General features: G+C 40.7%; 1 protein-coding gene across 3 annotated transcripts in view; it reads left to right on the top strand.

The window, feature by feature from the left end:
- Positions 1–18,844, top strand: part of LOC121289975 (ectonucleoside triphosphate diphosphohydrolase 4-like) — a 105,599-nt gene that overhangs the window by 9,293 nt on the left and 77,462 nt on the right. For all 3 annotated transcript variants that reach the window (XR_005945687.1, XM_041210001.1, XM_041210000.1), the window contains exon 3: positions 3,645–3,824. Coding sequence is in view for 2 of the 3 variants with exons in the window: in XM_041210001.1 (XP_041065935.1) it covers positions 3,645–3,824 (180 nt within the window). In the remaining variant the exon portion in view is untranslated. The remainder of the gene's footprint in view (positions 1–3,644; positions 3,825–18,844) is intronic.

The following is an 18,844-nucleotide window of genomic DNA, read 5'->3' as shown; positions in this document are numbered from 1 at the left end:
AGGTGACTAACCACAGGTAAAAAAGGTCAAGCATGGTGGAATTTCCCTCCAACATAATCTAGCAAAACGTCAGGCTATCAATCTAACAGTACTGCCAACTTTACTCAACCCTGACCAGATGGGTTCCAGGGATGATATTCCCACATTCCCTGCAGCACAGACGTTGCAGTTTCCCATAGGCTGTTGACTGCTTAAGAAGCAGAGTCTTGACACTCTTGCGTGCTCCAAATTGTGAGGTACGCATTGAGCTGACATGCTTGCAACCTACCATGAGTGCCTTCCATTAATAAATATGATAAAATTCTGTAGTATTCAATATTAAGAATGTACCCAAGAAAAATTATCGTGGCAAATGACAGCCATGGTTTACTAATGCTGTAGCCCAGTGCATAGCACATTCCCTCTGAATCAGAAGACCATGGGTTCAAGTCCCATTCTAGATTATCTGGGCTGGCACTTCAGCACAGTACAGAGGAAGCATTGCACTGTTAGAAGTGCAGTCTTTCAATGAGATCTTAAACTGAGGTCCCCATCTGCCTTCTCAAGTATATGTTAAAGACCCTATGGCACTATTTCAAAGAAGAGCAGGGGAGTTTCTCGGGGCTGGATTTTATGGGATGCTGTGTTCCCTACCCACCCCTGGTTAAAAAGTCATGGGTAAGGAACTCATCTATGATGCCGATGGCTGCCCTGCAACAATTTAATGCTGGGAGCAGTGTTAATTGCTTGAAGGCAAGGCTTCCGGCCCTTTCTCGGGCGGTGTTACCAGTTGCCACTGCTGTGTCTACAGGCAACCCCCAGTGCTGAGGAACCCAGACAAATAAGTCCAGGGTTGGGGGTCACAGGAAGGGAGGTGAATGAGGACCAGTGGGGTGAGCAGGGGGTGTGGGTGCAGGGTTCAAGAGGCCGGGGGGAGGGTTAAGGGGAGGGGTGACCTCGGGTGGGGTGGTACCTCCGATGGGCTAAGGGGGCCCCCAACGAAGGTTCCTCCCGCACCGTTGCCCAACACCAGCCTGTGCAGTCAAAGCTGCCAGGTTTCCTGTTTGGCATGGGCCTCCACCCCACCGCGGGTAAAATACCAGTGTGGGCAGATTGAAGTGTTTAAATGGCCATTAATTAGCCACTTAAGGGCCTCAGTAGTCCCAAGAGTAGGTAGCTGTATGACACTTGCCCAAACCCCATAAAATTTGACAGGCCTGGGCAGATGAGTAGGTAACGGAAAGGCCATCCGCTGAATTTTATGTCGCCTGCTCACCTTCAAAACTGCCGGTGCTGGGGATGGGTAAAAAATCCAGCTCCCAGTGTCCTGACCAGTATTTATCCCTCAACTAACATCTAAAACAGATGATCAGGTCATTTATTTCATTGTTGTTTGTGGGAGCTTGCTGTGCACAAATTGGCTATGTTGCTGGTAGAGAAAATATGTTTGCAGATGCGTTATCAAGAGTTTGAAGCTTAAAGGGAAGATTGGACATTTTTTAAAAACCTAGATACTGAACTGGAATGATTTCTGCTGATACCAAGGACTTGTGTGAATGCATGTGCATGCATCTGGTAAAGTACTAGTGTAATAAGTATAGGAGATAGTGTGAGATGGGTTATTAAAAAAAAAAATGAAGCCATCTTTTAAAATTATGATGGTTCATTTTTCAATAGGGAGGGGATGTCATGAAACGATAATAATGTGTATAATGTTATTGGAAATTATTTTTAAATTGGACTTGCAGTAGGGCCTGTGCGTGCCAATGCGTATGTCTGTGTGTGTGGCTTAATTGGATTAAAGCCAGCTAGTCTGGGTGCTTTGATGTATAATAGTTTGAGATGTTAATTAGACAAATGTAAGGTAGAAGGTAAAGAGTATATTTGCATTTGTTGAATAAACCGTTCAGAAGAATGGGTAAAATCTTGCACCTAGCTAGAAGACACCAAGCAATGTGTTTATATTACTAATAAAATTAGTGGAATGAGGTATAAACCGAGAGGAGTTTGTGTGTGTGTGTGTCAGAGGCATCTAAGATCTAACTAGCCTGTAAGCCAACAACTGTCTGCAAAGGAACCAAATTGCAAGGGACCTCATTTTAAATTCGTAAGGTCAAATGTGTTTTGCCTGGTGCCTGTTTAAAGTCTATTGAGTTATGGTTGCCTTGGTGAAGATTTACCTGTGAGTGATTAATTTGGGGATTTGTTTAAAAATTATTATGGTAGTAATTTGTAGACATATATGTGTTTAATTTGTTAACTTAATAAATGTTTAATTTAGTTTTATAGAAAACCCTCTTGAGGTTTGGCGGTTTTACTCCTGAATTCAGAGCTGCATCTCAAATGTACCAATTGAAAATATAGGTTATGACAGTTGTTCAAGTTTCCCTCTGGGATTTAAACAGCCTTTACCAACTGCTGTGTCATAACAATCATGGCTGATCTGTTTGTTTTGAATTCCACATTCCCATCTACTCCTGATAACTTTTAATTACCTTGCCTAACAATAATCTATCTACCTTTGCCTTAAGAGTATTCAATGACCCTGCCCCCACTACCTTCTGAGGCAGAGACTTCCAAAGTTGCATGACCCTCTGAAAGAAAAAAAATCTCCTCAGCTCTGTCCTAAAAGGGCAAACCATAATTAACAGTGCCCCTAATTCTGAACTCACCAACAAAAACAAACATTCCATCCACGTCCTCCTTGTCAACATCGCTCATGATCTTATATGTTTCAATCTAGTCACCCCTCACTCTCCTAAATTCCACTGGAAATAAGCCTAGCCTGTCCAACCTATGCTCAAAAGACAATCTGCTCATTCCAGATATCAATCTAGTAAACCTCCTCTGAACCGCCTCCAATGCATTTACATCCTTCCTTAAATAAGGAGACAAAAACTGCATGCAATATTTGAGATGTGGTCTCACCAATGCCCTGTATAACTGAAGCATAACAGCTTACTTTAATGTTCAATTTCTCTCATGATAAAGGATAGCATTCCATTAGCCTCCTTAATTACATGCTGTACCTGCATACTAACTTTTTTTGACTCGTGCACTAGAACACCTAGATCTCTCTGCAGTTTGGAATTCTGCAGCCATTCCCCATTTAAGTAATACTCTGCTTTTTTATTCTTCCTGCCAAAATTAATAACTTCACATTTTCCCACATTATGCTCCATCTGCCAGATTTTTGCCCACTCACTCAACTTATATATATCCATCTACAACCTCCTTATGTCCTCTTCATAACATACTTTCCTACCTATCTTTGTCTCATCTGTAAATTTAGCTATCATGCCTTCACTCCCTCACCTAAGTCATTGATATAAATTGAAAAAGTTGATTTTAATCAGTAAGGGAATCAAGGGAGGAAAGGCAGGAAAACAGAGTTGAGGATTAGCAGATCAGCCATGATCTCATTGAACGGAGGAGCAGACTTGATGGGTCGAATGGCCTACTTCTGCTCCTATGTCTTATGGTCCTATGCTCCCTACATTACAACTTCAAAGGTACTTAATTGGTTGCAAGTCTTGAGGTTGTGAAAGATGCCACATAAATCCACGTCTTTTCTTTTTCATTTTTCCATGGCATACAATAGTTACCATTATATTTCTTGCTTCCTTTTTAAATGATTAAAATGTTATCTTTTAATTTTCTTTCAGAGTTTGTTTTTCCTGTTTGTTTCCTGCATCGTGGCACTTCAGTCTGTCCCCCATAAACACCACAGCCCGGCAGAAAGTGGTGTTTGTAGGCATCCTCTTCACATTCTGTCTACTGTTCCTTCTTATTTTTATGGAATACCAGCATTGGAGGCCACCATTTAGGGACAAGGAGCTGGAAAAGTAAGTAGAAACTATAGTAAGACTATAAGGCTAGAAATTACCCTTGACTATAGCAGGAAAATACTTAACACCTTTGTTTGACACTCCCCTACCCAATTTTATTTAGCAGAGGCTTTAACCTATTTGTGAATGGTTCTCTTAAGATGATCAGTGATGAAATGTTGTATATGTGTGCTAAATCTTGTGCCTGCTTTCATTGCCAGCAACACCTTCTGGCCTATTGAATGTTTGGACTTCATTTGCCTGCCTCAGGAGTTAGTATTTGTAAAGGTTGGGGGTGCTGCACATAAGATTACGCTGTCTAGGGACAATAAGAATATGTGAAATACAGGCCAGGAGTAGGACATTTGTCCTCTCAAGCCTTCTCTGCCATTCAATGTGATCATAACTCATCTTCTGCCTCAACTGACCCGATAGACCGTAGTAGTTCATGAAGGCAACTCACCACCACCATCTCAAGGGCAATAAATGCTGGCCTAGCCAAGGATGCCCACATTCTATGAAAGAATTTTTAAAAACTCCACTTTCCCGCCTACCACCATACCTCTTGATTATTAGCTAAAAGACCAAAAATCCATCCACCTCAACTTTGTATTTATTCAATGATGGAACATCCAAACCCTCTGGGACAGAGAATTCAAGATGTATAATCCTCTATTCTCCTCACCTCAGTCCTAAATGATCGACCTCTCATCCTGAGACTGTGGCCCCCCCTTGTTCTAAATTCCCCAGTCAGAGAAAGCAACCTCCTTGTGTCTACTCTGTCTTGCCCCTTCAAATCTTGTATGTTTCAATAAGATCACCTCTCATTCTTCTAAACTCCAGAGAATGTAGGCCAAATTTACTCAGCCTCTCATTTTAAAACAGCCCTCTCATCCCAGGAGCCGATCGATGTGAGCCCATTGGTCTTTATCCGCGCCCCCCTTCTTTTTGTGTGTTTGCATGGGCAAAACTTGTTAACAGTGCCAAAGCAATGCTATTACTCTTATTTTAGTAAAACATAACATTGGCCTTGTGAGAAATAGGCAGCTGTACAGTTTACTGATTGGACCTTACTGATATGGATCGTTTGAGCATTTTAAGTTCTCAAACACCAGAGAGCTGTACTGATAACTACAGATCTGTAGCAAGTAATGGGATCAATCTAAAAAGCTGAATTATATAATGATGAAGTGTATTGGCTCAAGAGCAGTTGTTCCCTCATGGTGTTTTTTTCAAATGGGCAGATAAGTGACAGATGGAATTTAACCCTGAAAAGTGTGAGGTGATACACTTTGAAAGGAGTAACTTGACAAGGAAATATTCAATGAACGGCATGACACTAGGAAGTTCTGAGGAACAAAGGGACCTTGGCGTGTGTGTCCATAGATCTCTGAAGGCAGAAGGGCATGTTAATGGGGTGGTGAAAAAGGCATATGGGACACTAGCCTTTATCAATCGAGACATAGATTACAAAAGTAGGGAGGTCATGTTGGAGTTGTATAGAACCTTAGTGAGGCCACAGCTGGAGTACTGTGTGCAGTTCTGGTTGCCACATTATAGGAAGGATGTGATTGCACTGGAGGGGGTGCAGAGGAGATTAACCAGGATGTTGCCTGGGATGAAACATTTAAGTTATGAAGAGAGGTTGGATAGACTTGGGTTGTTTTCGTTGGAGCAGAAAAGACTGAGGGGCAATCTGATCGAGGTGTACAAGATTATGAGGGACATGGACAGGGTGGATAGGGAGCAGCTGTTCCCCTTGGTTGATGGGTCAGTCACAAGGGGACATAAGTTCAAGGGGCAGGAGGTTTAGGGGAGATGTGAGGAAAAACTTTTTTACCCAGAGGGTGGTGACGGTCTGGAATGCACTGCCTGGGAGGGTGGTGGAGGCGGGTTGCCTCACATCCTTTAAAAAGTATCTGGATGAGCACTTGGCACATCATAACATTCAAGGCTATGGGCCAAGTGCTGGTAAATAGGATTAGGTAGGTAGGTCAGATGTTTCTCAGGTGTCGATGCAGACTCGATGGGCCGAAGGGCCTCTTCTGCACTGTGTGATTCTGTGATTCTGATTCTGTGATTCTGAGTTCTGACAACATGACACAGGGTGTTTAGTGCACACTATAGATTTTGATTTGATAACTACCTACTATAATGATAAACAATTGTGATTGCTGAAATACTTAACTATACAAAACGTAGCTGGAACTGCACAACAGATCAGCCAGTCATTGGAAGGGAAAGTAACCTTCATCAGACTGGCACAGTCAAATAACAGAGTCTTTTTTACAGGATAGACCAAAGTAGAAAGAAGAAATGGAGGAGGTTAAGAGTATAGATAAAAACTAACTACTTTCATAGAGAGATGTGAATAATGGGTTAAGTAGCATTTATATCAATACAGATATAAAGAATATTAGTTGATAGGGTGTGCATAAGGATTCAAGACAATGTGTAGTTTTCAGGTGAGGCTGGGTTAGAGAGCATATGGATGTAATTCACTCACACATCCTGTCCTTATTTTTCTATTATAAAATGTTGTGTCCACATTTGAAATGGAAATTGCCTTTGTATGGTTGTCATGCTGTAATTGTACCCTCTTGTCAATAGTAATTGGGCAGCATTTCGACTGGGGGAGGGTGTAATTACAGCATGTCCAGTTTATGGTCCAGATTTTATGGTAGGCAGCAAAGTGATGGCACTTGCTGGTGACCTCTACAACATGGATTTCCACTTTCCCGAAGTTTGTTTGAACCTGGCACCAAGCCAGGGGGTCTCTAGGCATCCAGAAACAATGATATCATCAAAAAGGGAAATCAACTAATTGTATTGAAGCATTCTCACAGACAGCAAATTAGGATGTAAAATGCACTGACAAAGCAAAATAACTAATCGGACATTGAGGATTAAGGTAGAAGCTGAAATGTCATGAACATGAAAAAAATTGGATTTTTTTATCATAATGGAATCATTTGACATTCTAAAAATGTAAAATTAAATTTCCCAGGTTAGTGTGTTTTTCAGCTGTAATTGTGAACTTTGTATGCTGCTTAAAATTCAGTTGCATCTCTTTCAGCAAGGTGTAACCTTTTCAGTGTTATTTTACAATGAGACTAATAGTGTAAAAGAATAGTGATTTCTAACTGATTGTAGTCTGTGGGATCATTAACAACATGTCCTCTGGAGAAACAGAGTCACTGACAACAATTTCTAGATTTCCGTGTTTAACTGCACATATCTGCACTCCAGAAGTTGCTTTCAGTTTTAGAGTAATAACAGTGAACGCTGACATATTTACCATCATTACAATTACAACATCTGCATCATAGGCAGTTTCCATTATAAATATGGACATAGAAATTTATAATTAAAAAGGTTATCATGTGGTGTGTACAGACATTAGATTTTGAACTTTACTTGTCATTATCCCATGACACTGCATACTATAAACATATTGTCTCTCTGTTCCTAGTCTCCACTGTCTTTGTATTACCATTTCTCTCTGTATCTGGACCTGTCTCTTTTACTTTCATCCTTAATTCTTTATTTTGCTACTCTCTCTGTTCTTTCTGTTTGCTTGGGAGGTGGTATGAGCATGGCGTGGGATGGGGAAAGGAGCCACCAACAATTTCTGGCTGTATTTGGGGTAGGTTCTGTAAGGGGAAATGTGGCCCCAGTTGGACTCTTTCTATCTCCCCACAACCACAGATTACTTGAGCTTTCTTCTGTTGTGTCCATACTCTTTCTCAGCACACTTTCACTTCCATCACTATCCAATATCTTCACTTTTTGAATTGCCACCTATACCCCCACCTTCTCCCCTTGCTACCACATACGATACTCATAATGCTGCATCTACCTCCTCCACTCGAACTTGTTACCCCAAATTGCAAATGGTGTGAAACCAGAGGCCTTTTCACCCTTGAGCTTTTTCCTTCCACCTTTCAACAGTATCTTCTGTTTCTCTTTGACACTTTATTTGCTTTCAAAATTCAATTTTTAAAAAATTAGAATTAGGAAAGAAACGCCTGTTTGCCTTTCTCTCTTTGTTTCTTCTCTCTGTCTTCCTCTCACTCTATCCCCTCTGTCACCAGGTTTAATCCTTGACTTTGACCTTATTTGTCACCCTGAAAACAGGTGAGCAAATTAACTGCCTGTAGAATTCAACTTTCTTTTTGAAAATTGAAGTAACATGATATAAAGAAAGACTTTCTATTTCTATCTCAGCCATTTACTGTCTAACCCGTGTGCAACACACTTTAAGAAAGACCTCAATTAAGCTTTTGATAGTTGTCATTAACTGCTCCAAATCATTTTGAAAAACCTTTGAACAGAAACTGCTGGATACTAAAGAAAAAATAATTAGCATGGCTGACTGAACAGCAGCTTGAGAAATGGGTTATACTACATATGCACAGACCCACAGTGCCACAGCTCTGGACAAAAATACCCACTACAACCTCAGGCTTTCTGCAAAGTCTAAGGCCTTAATCCTAATTTTAATGAAGACAGAAAAGACAATTCAATGGATAAATCACCGTCTTTTGAATTTAAAAAAAGTATATTTATTTTGGTTAAACTTTTATTTTGGACATTAGAAATTTCAATTTCTGAGGAAAAAAGTTGTGAATGAAATAAATTTTAGAGAGCACTTTTAAGAGAATTGTAGGGATCTGATGGCCAGATTGTGTATTGGGACTGATGACTTTACATTGTTTTCCATTATAAATGTGGGCATCGTAATTTATATTGAGAAAGGAGAAAGAAATTGACACAAGAAGTGTGACAAAAGTCATTACAGCAGGAATTTGGATTGATTTGAATCTATGTATTGTATTGAATAGGAAAGAAGGTTTTTTTTTTGCATTGTATAGTGGGAGTTAAATATCACTGCCATAACTCAGGCTCTCTGCCCATAACCTGTCATAGAAGATTTGTAACTATCCTGCTCTATCTACAGCTCAGAGACAGGCTTCTGCCATGCCTTGCAGTCATTGTTAGCCTTCTGTTCCCATCATAGTTTCCCACTTTGCAGGAACTCAATCAAGCTTATTTATTATTCACCACAAGGATCAACCATCCGATCAAAGAAGATTCAATCAGCGATCCCTATCAAAAGTCGCTGGTATTATTCCCTTTTCCTGTAACACTCCCCATAATTGGGCGAGCCAAAGCCATATTTCAACTTTCTGTGTCTAAATTTTTTCAAATCTTTTACAAGCTTAGTTTCCTTTTGGCATGATTAGCAGTAACTGCTGTATGTATTACTGCTTCATATGTGAGGCAAGAATGCGCCTGATATATAAAAGGTCCCTGTCCAGATCTGACTCCATCTCCAGACCTGTTTATAACTGAGGCCATTGTATCATTTGTAAATTGTGTATGTCCTTTTGTCATTGGTAATATGATTATCATTTTTTTTAAAAATGCTCGCACTACTGAATATTTTTAAGTTCCCTTCATCCCCCTTTCTCTCCCAATTTGCTCCCTGAGGAGTTGATTCTTTCTGAGGCTTAGTTCTCGGGATGCAGGTTGACTTCCACTACTTCACCTCAAGTGTCCCTAAATATTGTGTGGACTGAGTGTTGGGAGGTCTTTCAAACAGAGGTCACATCGTAGTGAAGCCCAATCTTATCCTCGCCCAGTTTCCATACAAAGATGTGCGATCACATATACACTAGATAGAAATTCAGAGTGGGAGTGAGTAGCCTTTTTAACCCTGCAGGGTTGAGGCCAATTGTTGTGCCTATTACCTCCATCCCTGTTGTGATCAGCTAATGCCACAGACCGAGAATTGAACCTGCGATTCTTTTGCCTTGTACAGTTCAGCTGTCCACTCGCTGATTTACAAGGATAATAGCAGAAATGTGTGGATATAAATATTAGGCAAAGATGAACAGGTTGGTTTCTTTTCTCTTGAAAAACGAAGGCTGAGGAGTGACCTAATAGAGGTCTTCAAAATTATGTAAGGTTCTGATGGAGTGAATAAGGAAAAAATGTTCTCTCTTGTGGGTAAAAGTGTAACTAGAGGCCATTAATATAAGACAGTCACCAAGAAATCCAGTAGGGAATTCAGAAGAAGCTTCATTACCAAAGGAGTGGTGAAAATGCGGAACTCGCTGTAACAGGGAGTGGTTTAAGTGAATGGTATAGATATGGTTAAGGGGATGCTAGCCATGCAAAAGAGGGAGAAAGGAGTCGAGGTTAATGCTGATAGATTTAGATGAGGAATGGACTGGCTCGGTCAGATAGTCTATTTATGTGCTATATATTCCATGTAAAACTTACAGATAGCCCTAAATGCCTTTTTGTTGCCTTGTTGAGCTTTTTGTATATTGCCCATCTCATTTTCAGTTTTTAAAAAAATCCCTACTTTCAGGTAATTAAGCCTATTAATTATCTCCCTCTCACAGGGTTGTCCTCTCTTCTCTCCCCTCCACTTTGTTTTGTTCTATCCTGATGAGGGACTCAAAATCTTCCAGTTATGGTGAAGGCTCTGTACCTGAAGTGTGAACCTCTCTCCCCTCTCTCTAAATGCTGACCTGTGTGTTTGCAGCATTTCCTGCTTATAATACCACAGTGTAAAGACCCAATGACAGGGATTATCATCTATTAGATGGTCTTGTGCCTAAAATCAGAACCAGTTTGCTTGAATCTCAAGCAGGTCTGGAAATCTGGAATAAAAACAGAAATGCTGGAAATATTCAGCTAGTCTGGCATTCTCTGTGGAAAATGAAACAGAGTTAACGGTTGAAATTTTGTGCCCTCCATGTGGTGTATTTGATTGCGGGGACCATTTAATCGGGGGGAAGTTGGCGGGTAGCGGTGGGGAGGGAATTCCCTCCCCCCAGCCTGTTCACCCTGACTTGGCCCCACTGAATACCCTAAAACGTGGTTCCGATTTCAGGCACAAGACCATTTAGTAGATGATAATCCCTGTCATTTGATCTTTACACTGTGGTATTATAAACAGGAAATGCTGCAAATACACAGGTCAGTCAGCATTTAGAGAGAGGTTCACATTTCTGCCTTCCTAACTGGAAGATGTTGAGTCCCGTATAAGGACGGAACAAAATAAAATGGAGGAGAGAGAAAAGAGGACAACCCTGTGACAGGGAGATAATTAACAGACTTAATGATGTGAAAAAAGGGATTTTTTGAAAACCTGAACGGGACTCAACCAGTCATTTCCTCATCTAAATCTATCAGCATCACCCTTGACTCCTTTCTCCCTCTTTTGCATGTCTTACCTCCTATTCTGGCTCCAGTGATATCACCGTTGGGGACTGGCTACAGTCCCAGTAGTGGTCACTGATCTAGGTGACACTGCTGGGACCAAGAGCAGTTGGCTGTGTGATTGGCCGGCATCTCTCTGAGATGGGATTTCCCAGATTGGGGCGGAAGTCTCGCCCAAGCCAATTAGTATGCCTCCGAGCATTAAATAGGTGTGGGGCAATTCGCTGGAGCTAAGGTGGGCTCTCCATCGACTTTTTCACCTGGGGTGGGAACCCCAGTGAAACACAAAATCCTGGCCTTTGAAACAGAATAATATGATTTGGATAATTGAACTGCACAAATCAGGCATGGCAAGCTGCCATTCAGTCATTTAGCAGCTTGCTCAGGTGTGACTGAATATTTATTTTCTCTAGTATTTTCAGTTGAAGGACAGGTTCTATCTATATCTGAGTTCTGATGAGCCATAAACCTGACCTGATCCAAAATTCTGCAGCCCATGTCCTTACTTGTACCAAATCCTGTTCACTCTCTAAGCTTACTGATCTTCATTAGCTGTCAGTCTGGCAATGCTTCAGTTTTAAAATCCTTGCCCTTGTTTTCAAATCTCTCCATGGCCTCACTTCTCCCTAATCTCTGTATCCTCCTGCAACGTTACAACTCGGGTTGCCAACCCTCCTGGATTGGCCTGAAGTCTCCAGGAATTAAAGATCAATCTCCAGGACACTACTGTGTGCAATCCTCGAGAAAAGTCATTGGGAGATGAAAAAAATTGGGGGTTTTTTTTGTAATTTTCTTTGAACGTTTCTCTTTACTAGATATAAAAATATTGAAAATGGGAAAAAGACTGTTTGGCTGACAGTCAATCATTATCCAGTTGGATAATGAGACTTTTTGCTTTCCATTGACGTAGGAAAGCAGTACATCACAAGGATGGTTGTGTTGTCCAACTAATGGCTGGAGCGTGGGGGCGAGTCATGTGACAAAACTTCCAGGAACATATTCAATCGCAGTTGGCAACCCTATTTACAATCCTCTGAGATCTCTGTTTATCTTCAGTTCTGGCTCTTGTGCATTTTCCCAATTTTAATTACACCAATCCGTCATTGGTGTCTGTACCTTCTGCTGCTTAAGCCCTAAGCTCTGTAGTTACCTCCCTAAGTGTCCCCACCTCTTTACCTCTCTCTTTCCCTTTAAGATGCTTCTTAAAAGCTACCTCTCTGACCAAGCTGTAAATTTTCTATGATTCTATAAGCTATTGGTCACGGACACTAATATGTCCTTATGTGGCTCTGTGTCAATTTTGTTTGATAATTGTTTTAGTATGTTAAAGGCATTGTATAAATTGCACATAGTTGTTGAAAACTATGAAAATATTAGAGACTAAAATGTAGTGACATGTTGGGCATCAAAATTAATGTTGGAATCTATTTTGAGGAGGACAAATTTTTGTGGGGCCATTGTGACAGAGTTGGAGCATAGACTGTTCCAGGAACAAAGTGCATTCTTTCTCCCCCCCCACCCCCCATCCCCCATCCCAAAAATTCCTAAACATCATGACACACAGCCTTTATTTTACTTGTAATCTGGCCCAAATTCTATAAACCCTAGAAACTATTAGACCCAATTGGTATCAAATGTGATCTATTTTGATTGTATGCATTTAAGAAGAAGCTAGATAAACAATAAACGAGAAAGGAAAATAAGGTTATGTTGCTGAGGTTAGGTAAATAGGCGTGGGAGGAGGCTCATGTGGAGTATAAACAGCGGCTTGGACCAGTTAAACTGAATCGTCTGTTTCAGTGCTGCAAATTCTATTTAATTCAGCTCCTCGTGAAAAGCAGTAAAGGGTTTGGATGATATGCTGTATTGTGCTTGCAATGCACATTTCTTTGGGTCATCAATTGTGGGGGCAGGGCAGGAGCTGAAGGCCATCAAAATTGTCAGCTTTACATTGACTGGAAAATATGATTGAGCTTAACCTTGGGGAAGGAGTAAAATAGAAATAAAACCTCTGAAGGCTAATTTTGTTTAAAAATAGGGTAGGAGGAAGGCCAGCCAGTCCACCTATCAATCCAATTAGGATATTTCTCTGATGTGGTCTGTTCTCACAGGCTTTATGCACAAGGAAGAATTTAGGAGACGTTCTGAGGTGATCATTTTTGTCTCAAGTTAATCCAGAAGAAATTTTTATTGATCAGAAACCTCACAATTGTCTTCCTGAGGACGAAGATTTGTATTCATTAAAATTCTACATGGCCAGAAACTTTCTGGCATCTCGCCCAATGTTCTTCATTTGCGAATCTAGGCAGTATTGACATACTTAGTGAACCACCTGAGCCTGACCTTGTCCTTATCCAGGAGTGGATCTAGGTTGACTTTCTGATGCAGCACTGAGGAGGTGCTGTATTGTCAGAGGTGCCATCGCCTGCATCATACATTAAACCAAAGTCCTGTCTACTTGTTTTAGTCTTTCAGGTTGGATGTTAAAGATTCCATGGCACTATGTGAAGGCAATTAGGAAATTCTCCTGGTTGTACTGGCCAACATTTATCCCTCAACCAACAGCACCAAAAACAGAGAAACTGGTCATTCATCTCATTGTTGCTGGTGGGATCTTGACATGTGAAAAATGACTACCACCCAAGCCTTACTCTTCAAAATAACCGAAGTTTCAGAATTTTTGATCACTGTTTTTGCTCTATAATGTTTCTCCCTTCACTCTTCTCCTGAAGCTATTTGACTATGTTGTTGCAGTGCAGTTCCTCAGGGAGCAGTTGATCCCCGGGCCTCACTGAAGTGTACAGCTGACAGGCAAAAGCTTTACATCTGAGCCTTTAGGGGACCACTGGTCTCCACTTCTGTTGTCACAGAAGAACAGAAGCAATGATGGATACTACAGCGCGAGGATGAGTTTTATAACTTTGCTGCTTCATTCACGAACATAAAGTTGATTGTGGATTCCTTTTTCCTGTTTATTCTTGAAATGTGGGGATCTCTGGCAAGACCAGCATTTAATGCCCCTCCCTAATTGCCCTTCTGTTAAACTTCCTTCTCCAGCCACTGCAGTCCCCACGGTGATGTAGGGTAGAGTGTTCCAGGATTTTGACCCATCGATGAAAAATACTCCTTAATATCAATACTTTACCTTCTTTTATGCTGTCACCTATGTCATTCTGTTTTGAGAAAGGATTAAAACAGTTAGGCCTTTGTTGGCTGTTTACTTTTGGTAACATTCTTTGAGGTAGGCTTTAATTGATTTAAAACTTTGGCGCACATTTTAGGAAGCTTTGCAGTAATCCACCTTGTGTGAGCCGAATGCACAATTTGCACGGTGTTTAGATAAGAACAGAAGAAATAGCAGACCATTCGGCCCCTTGAGTCTGCTCTGCTATTCAATATGATAATGGCTGATCCACCTCAAATTCACTTTCCTTCCCACTCGCCATATCTCTTGATTCCCTGAGAGATAAAAAAAAACTATTGATCTCAACCTTAAATATACTCAATGATAGAGCATCCACAATCCTCTCGGGTAAACAGTTTCAACGATTCACAACCTTCTGAGTGAAGAAATGTCTCCTCGTATCAGCTCTAAATGATCAACCCCTTATCTTGTGGCTATGTCCCCATGTTCTAGATTCTCCAGCCAGAAGAGGTAACCTCTGTGTCTACCCTGTCAAAACCCTTCAGAATCTTGCATGTTTGTGGATTAAAACAGGCTTTCACCTAATTTCCCATATGGAAAAAATTGTTACGCTAAAAATCTCCATAAACTCAACCCTGTTTCTCATTAATAATAAATAAAATCAGAAAATGCTGGAAAATCTCAGAAGCTCTGGTAGCATCTGTGGAGAGAGAAACAGAGTTAATGTTTCAGGTCTGTATGACTCTTCAGAGCTAAAGAGAAGTAGAAATGTGATGGATTTTCTACTGTTTAAGAGAGGGTGGAGCAAAAGATGGAGTGGAACACCTTCGCTGAGTCTGTAACCATGACCCAGACCCCTCTGTCACTTACCATTTCAACACACCATCTTGCTTTATGCCCACATGTCCGTCCTTGACCTGCTGCAATGTTCCAGAGAAGCCCTATGCAAACTGAAGGAACAACACCTCATCTTCCAATTAGGCACTTTACAGCCTTCCAGACTTAACATCGAGTTCAGCAACTTCAGACCATGAACCCTCTCCTCCATTTTTATCCACTTTTTAAATTTTTAATTGACTTATTTTTTTTTAATGTATTTTTCTATCCTTCTCCCCAACCCCCACCATCAACCCACACAAACCCACACATGGCCACCTGTTACTTCACTGACCCTTGTTCTGCTATTAAAATATTCTTACCTTTATGCCACTACCAGCACCTCCTTTAGTCTTTAACACTACCATTAACACTCCCTTGTCCTGCGTCCATGACATCTTTGTCAAATTTCTCCTTAGCTCCCACCTCCACAGATGCTGCCAGACCTGCTGAGTTTTTCCAGCATTTTCTGTTTTTATTTCAGGTTTCCAGCATCTGTAGTATTTTGCTTTTACCTGTTTCTCATTAATCCAGTACATCAGCTTGTATTTTATGCAACTGCCTTCTTAGAAATGAATATCTCCAACTTGTTCACACTGATGCAGTGGATACACTATATGATGGAGTGATACCAAGCTGAAATTATAAGCTGGCGTTAAAACCATTCCCACTTATTCCTACCCTCGAAGTATGAAGGAAGTCATCCCTGACCTCTTCAGAGAATTGCATACTGTGTCGTTTTAGGTTCTCCTGATGGTTGAGAGGTAAGTACAGAGAGGCTTTGCAAGATTAAGGATTAAGTATTATTAGCTCCTCTGCTCTTGCAAAAACTATGGCTTATTTTTGGACATCTGAAATTTGTGTCCCAGAGAACGTTTCCTCGCTTAATCTAGACCCATCGGCGCACATTGTGCTTTGCCGTTCATCGTCTTTCCCAGTTGTGACAGTTTATGTAAAATCTCAATTTATTGCTCCATCTGACAGTGACCTTCTTGCTGTGTTTTGATGGAAATGGCTTCCTCCTATTGAAGGCAACCCTGTACCCAGGGTATCAGCGTAGGAAAGTACCAATTCGGTCTCAAGTGCATGTTTCCAGCAATGATTGATGTCCAGCTGTTTCAATAAAAATCCCCTGTTTTTTCTTTATCCTTCGTTTTTCTATTTTAAGCTCTTTCACCCTCCCTCCCCCAAATGCTGCACGTTATAGAACATTCTCCCCGCCCCTCCCCCTCCCCAGCATGTATCAATCCCACTTCAACAGAACATTCCATTGTGGACTGTGATGCCTCATTTACTGAATATTATTTGTCCCCATTAGTAACTTTTTTTCACCTCAATTCTCCCTGACCCTGTAGTGCTGGGGAAAAGTGAGTCCTTTTCTCTAGCCTGGTTGAGATCAGCTAACTCTCCTGCATGAACTGGAGGAACAAACCTGGGACCCCTCCCCTCTCCTCTCCTCCCCATCCCCTCTACAATCGTTCCACACTACACAACAAGCTTATAAACTGAACCAACAAGGAGGCACACCATCTTGGAAGTCTGTTGAAGAAAGATTAATATTTTGCCATTCTCGGTTACATTTTCCAGCTGAGTGTGTACTAGGCTATTGATCAACAAAAGCGAGTCACAAATTGTATGTTTGAAATACCAAGTATTTTTGTACTGATGACCAGTTCTGTGACGTTCAAAAATGATGGAAAATAGGGGCAACATGAGTCACAAAAGTATTTCACTGCCTGTGAAAGCATTGGATTCTGGTGGTTGACCTGACTTTTCCCACCAGTAGAATTGGTCAGCTGTATGAAATGTGTCTTGCAATACACAAAGCAATTAGCTGCGTGTTGGTGCATATTTCCAGCTAAGACTGTATTAAGATAAAAGCAAAAAACTGCGGATGCTGGAAATCCAAAACAAAAACACCTGGAAAAACTCAGCAGGTCTGGCGGCATCTGCAGAGAGGAACACAGTTAACATTTCGAGTCTGAATGACCCTTCAACAGAACTAAGTAAAAATAGAAAAGAGCTTATATTTCACCTCTTTTCTATTTTTACTTAGTTCTGTTGAAGGGTCATATGGACTGGAAACGTTAACTGTGCTCCTCTCTGCAGATGCTGCCAGACCTGTTGAGTTTTTCCAGGTATTTTTGTTTTTGTTTGTTTAAGACTGTATTAAGCCTGGAATAGAAGCAGCACTGTGGCTAATTTGAGGGAGGGTTTCTCTTATCTTTTAGTGCCATCGGCTCAGATGGTGCCATGTTCACCGTCTGCACGAGCCACATTAGATTCCTGGCAGTGGATTCTTCTGCTAAAGTGTTTTCTTCTGAACATTTTGCAATTGAAACTGTGACGTATGCAAATACTTTTACACAGGGGTTGACATAGTGATTTCTTTTTCATGCAGCTCTGCAGTACTGCAGCCATCTTAAAATAGACTTTTACTAAATCTTTAGCTGCTTTTATTGTACATCTGTGCTGCATGAAATTTGTCACTGAGCCAATAGTTGCAAACCTGACAATTTTCAAATCTTTTTGTTTGATTTTTAAAATTTAATAATCTCCTCAAAGCTTAGCATTCATTTCTTGGAAGTGTCATTTGTTGAATGTCCAATTCATACTTCTACTCATAATTTGCTAACTGTGTACAATTTTATGTTAAGTCGTTTTCATTAGTCATTCTTGCTGAGCTTGCTCATGTACACTAGTAAGTCTGTGAGGTTTTGATTGTGTCATGATTGGAAATAGACCCAGTCATAGGCAAGTGTTCAAAGTATTCAAGGTTAGACAGGCTGCAGTCAGAGTAAGAATTTTGACCAACTGCAATGGACAGATGTAATCACCAACTTCTTAAGACCACTTGCTCCATGATTTATTTTCAGTTGTGCAGCCTTGGGGTGTGGGCTCTTAATGGAGAACAAACATCAAGGTTGTAAAGAGTGAGAGAGAAAATGAGATTGAGATTAGATGGCCACCAAGCCTGGGTGCATGAAGATCTGAGTCAGGTAGGTTTGACTTAAGACTGAGGTGACTGAAGATTCTTAATTGTAAATTAGAGCAAGAGAGTGTATTTTGAGCATGGAAGGGGCAAGAAAGGAAAATGTTGATAATGCAGTCTTGGAAGGAAAATCCAACAAACTATATTTACAATTTAACATTTTGATGGAATTAAGAACAAAAAGGTATCTCTTACCAGTCTCTGCATTTTTGAAGAGATTTTGCTTTGCTACCAGGATTGTCTTATTTCATCCCATATTGCTCCTTCAACAATTTGAATCCGGAAGCCAAATGACCAGTTGAATTGATTATTGTTGGTTGCTTGCTAATGCACACCATACTTAACAGTACTTTGCTCCTTAAGGATGATGAGCTACGCACTTTGTAGTGAAGCTCTCCTTCAGTTCTCATGTGCAATAATTTGGCCAAATTGAAGGAAAATGTGCAGATAAGGTCAATCTCCATGCACTTAATATGATTTACTTCAACACTGCACAACATCTTATGACCAAGGAGTATAGAATTTCTCATGTAGCAACAGCAAAGTGAAATTTTTTGCTTACAGACACAAATTATGTTGGGCATAAACAGTGTTACCAGTGAACACACACTCGATTTCTAATGATCTAAAGGGAGCAATCGGAAGTAATTCCCACTCATTTTGCAGTCTGTCGGCAGCAGATACTAATTGACGTGATGTTGAACCAACAACTTGGAAGGGCAAGATTGTCTTTGGTTGAAATTTAATACAGGTAATGCAGTAATTTAGTTCTATGGCAGAGGGCCTAGT

The sequence above is a fragment of the Carcharodon carcharias genome, chromosome 17 (assembly GCF_017639515.1).
Source record: "Carcharodon carcharias isolate sCarCar2 chromosome 17, sCarCar2.pri, whole genome shotgun sequence".
Taxonomy (NCBI): domain Eukaryota; kingdom Metazoa; phylum Chordata; class Chondrichthyes; order Lamniformes; family Lamnidae; genus Carcharodon; species Carcharodon carcharias.
Note: the sequence above shows the minus strand (reverse complement) of the source record. Positions and strands in the feature narration are given on the sequence as shown.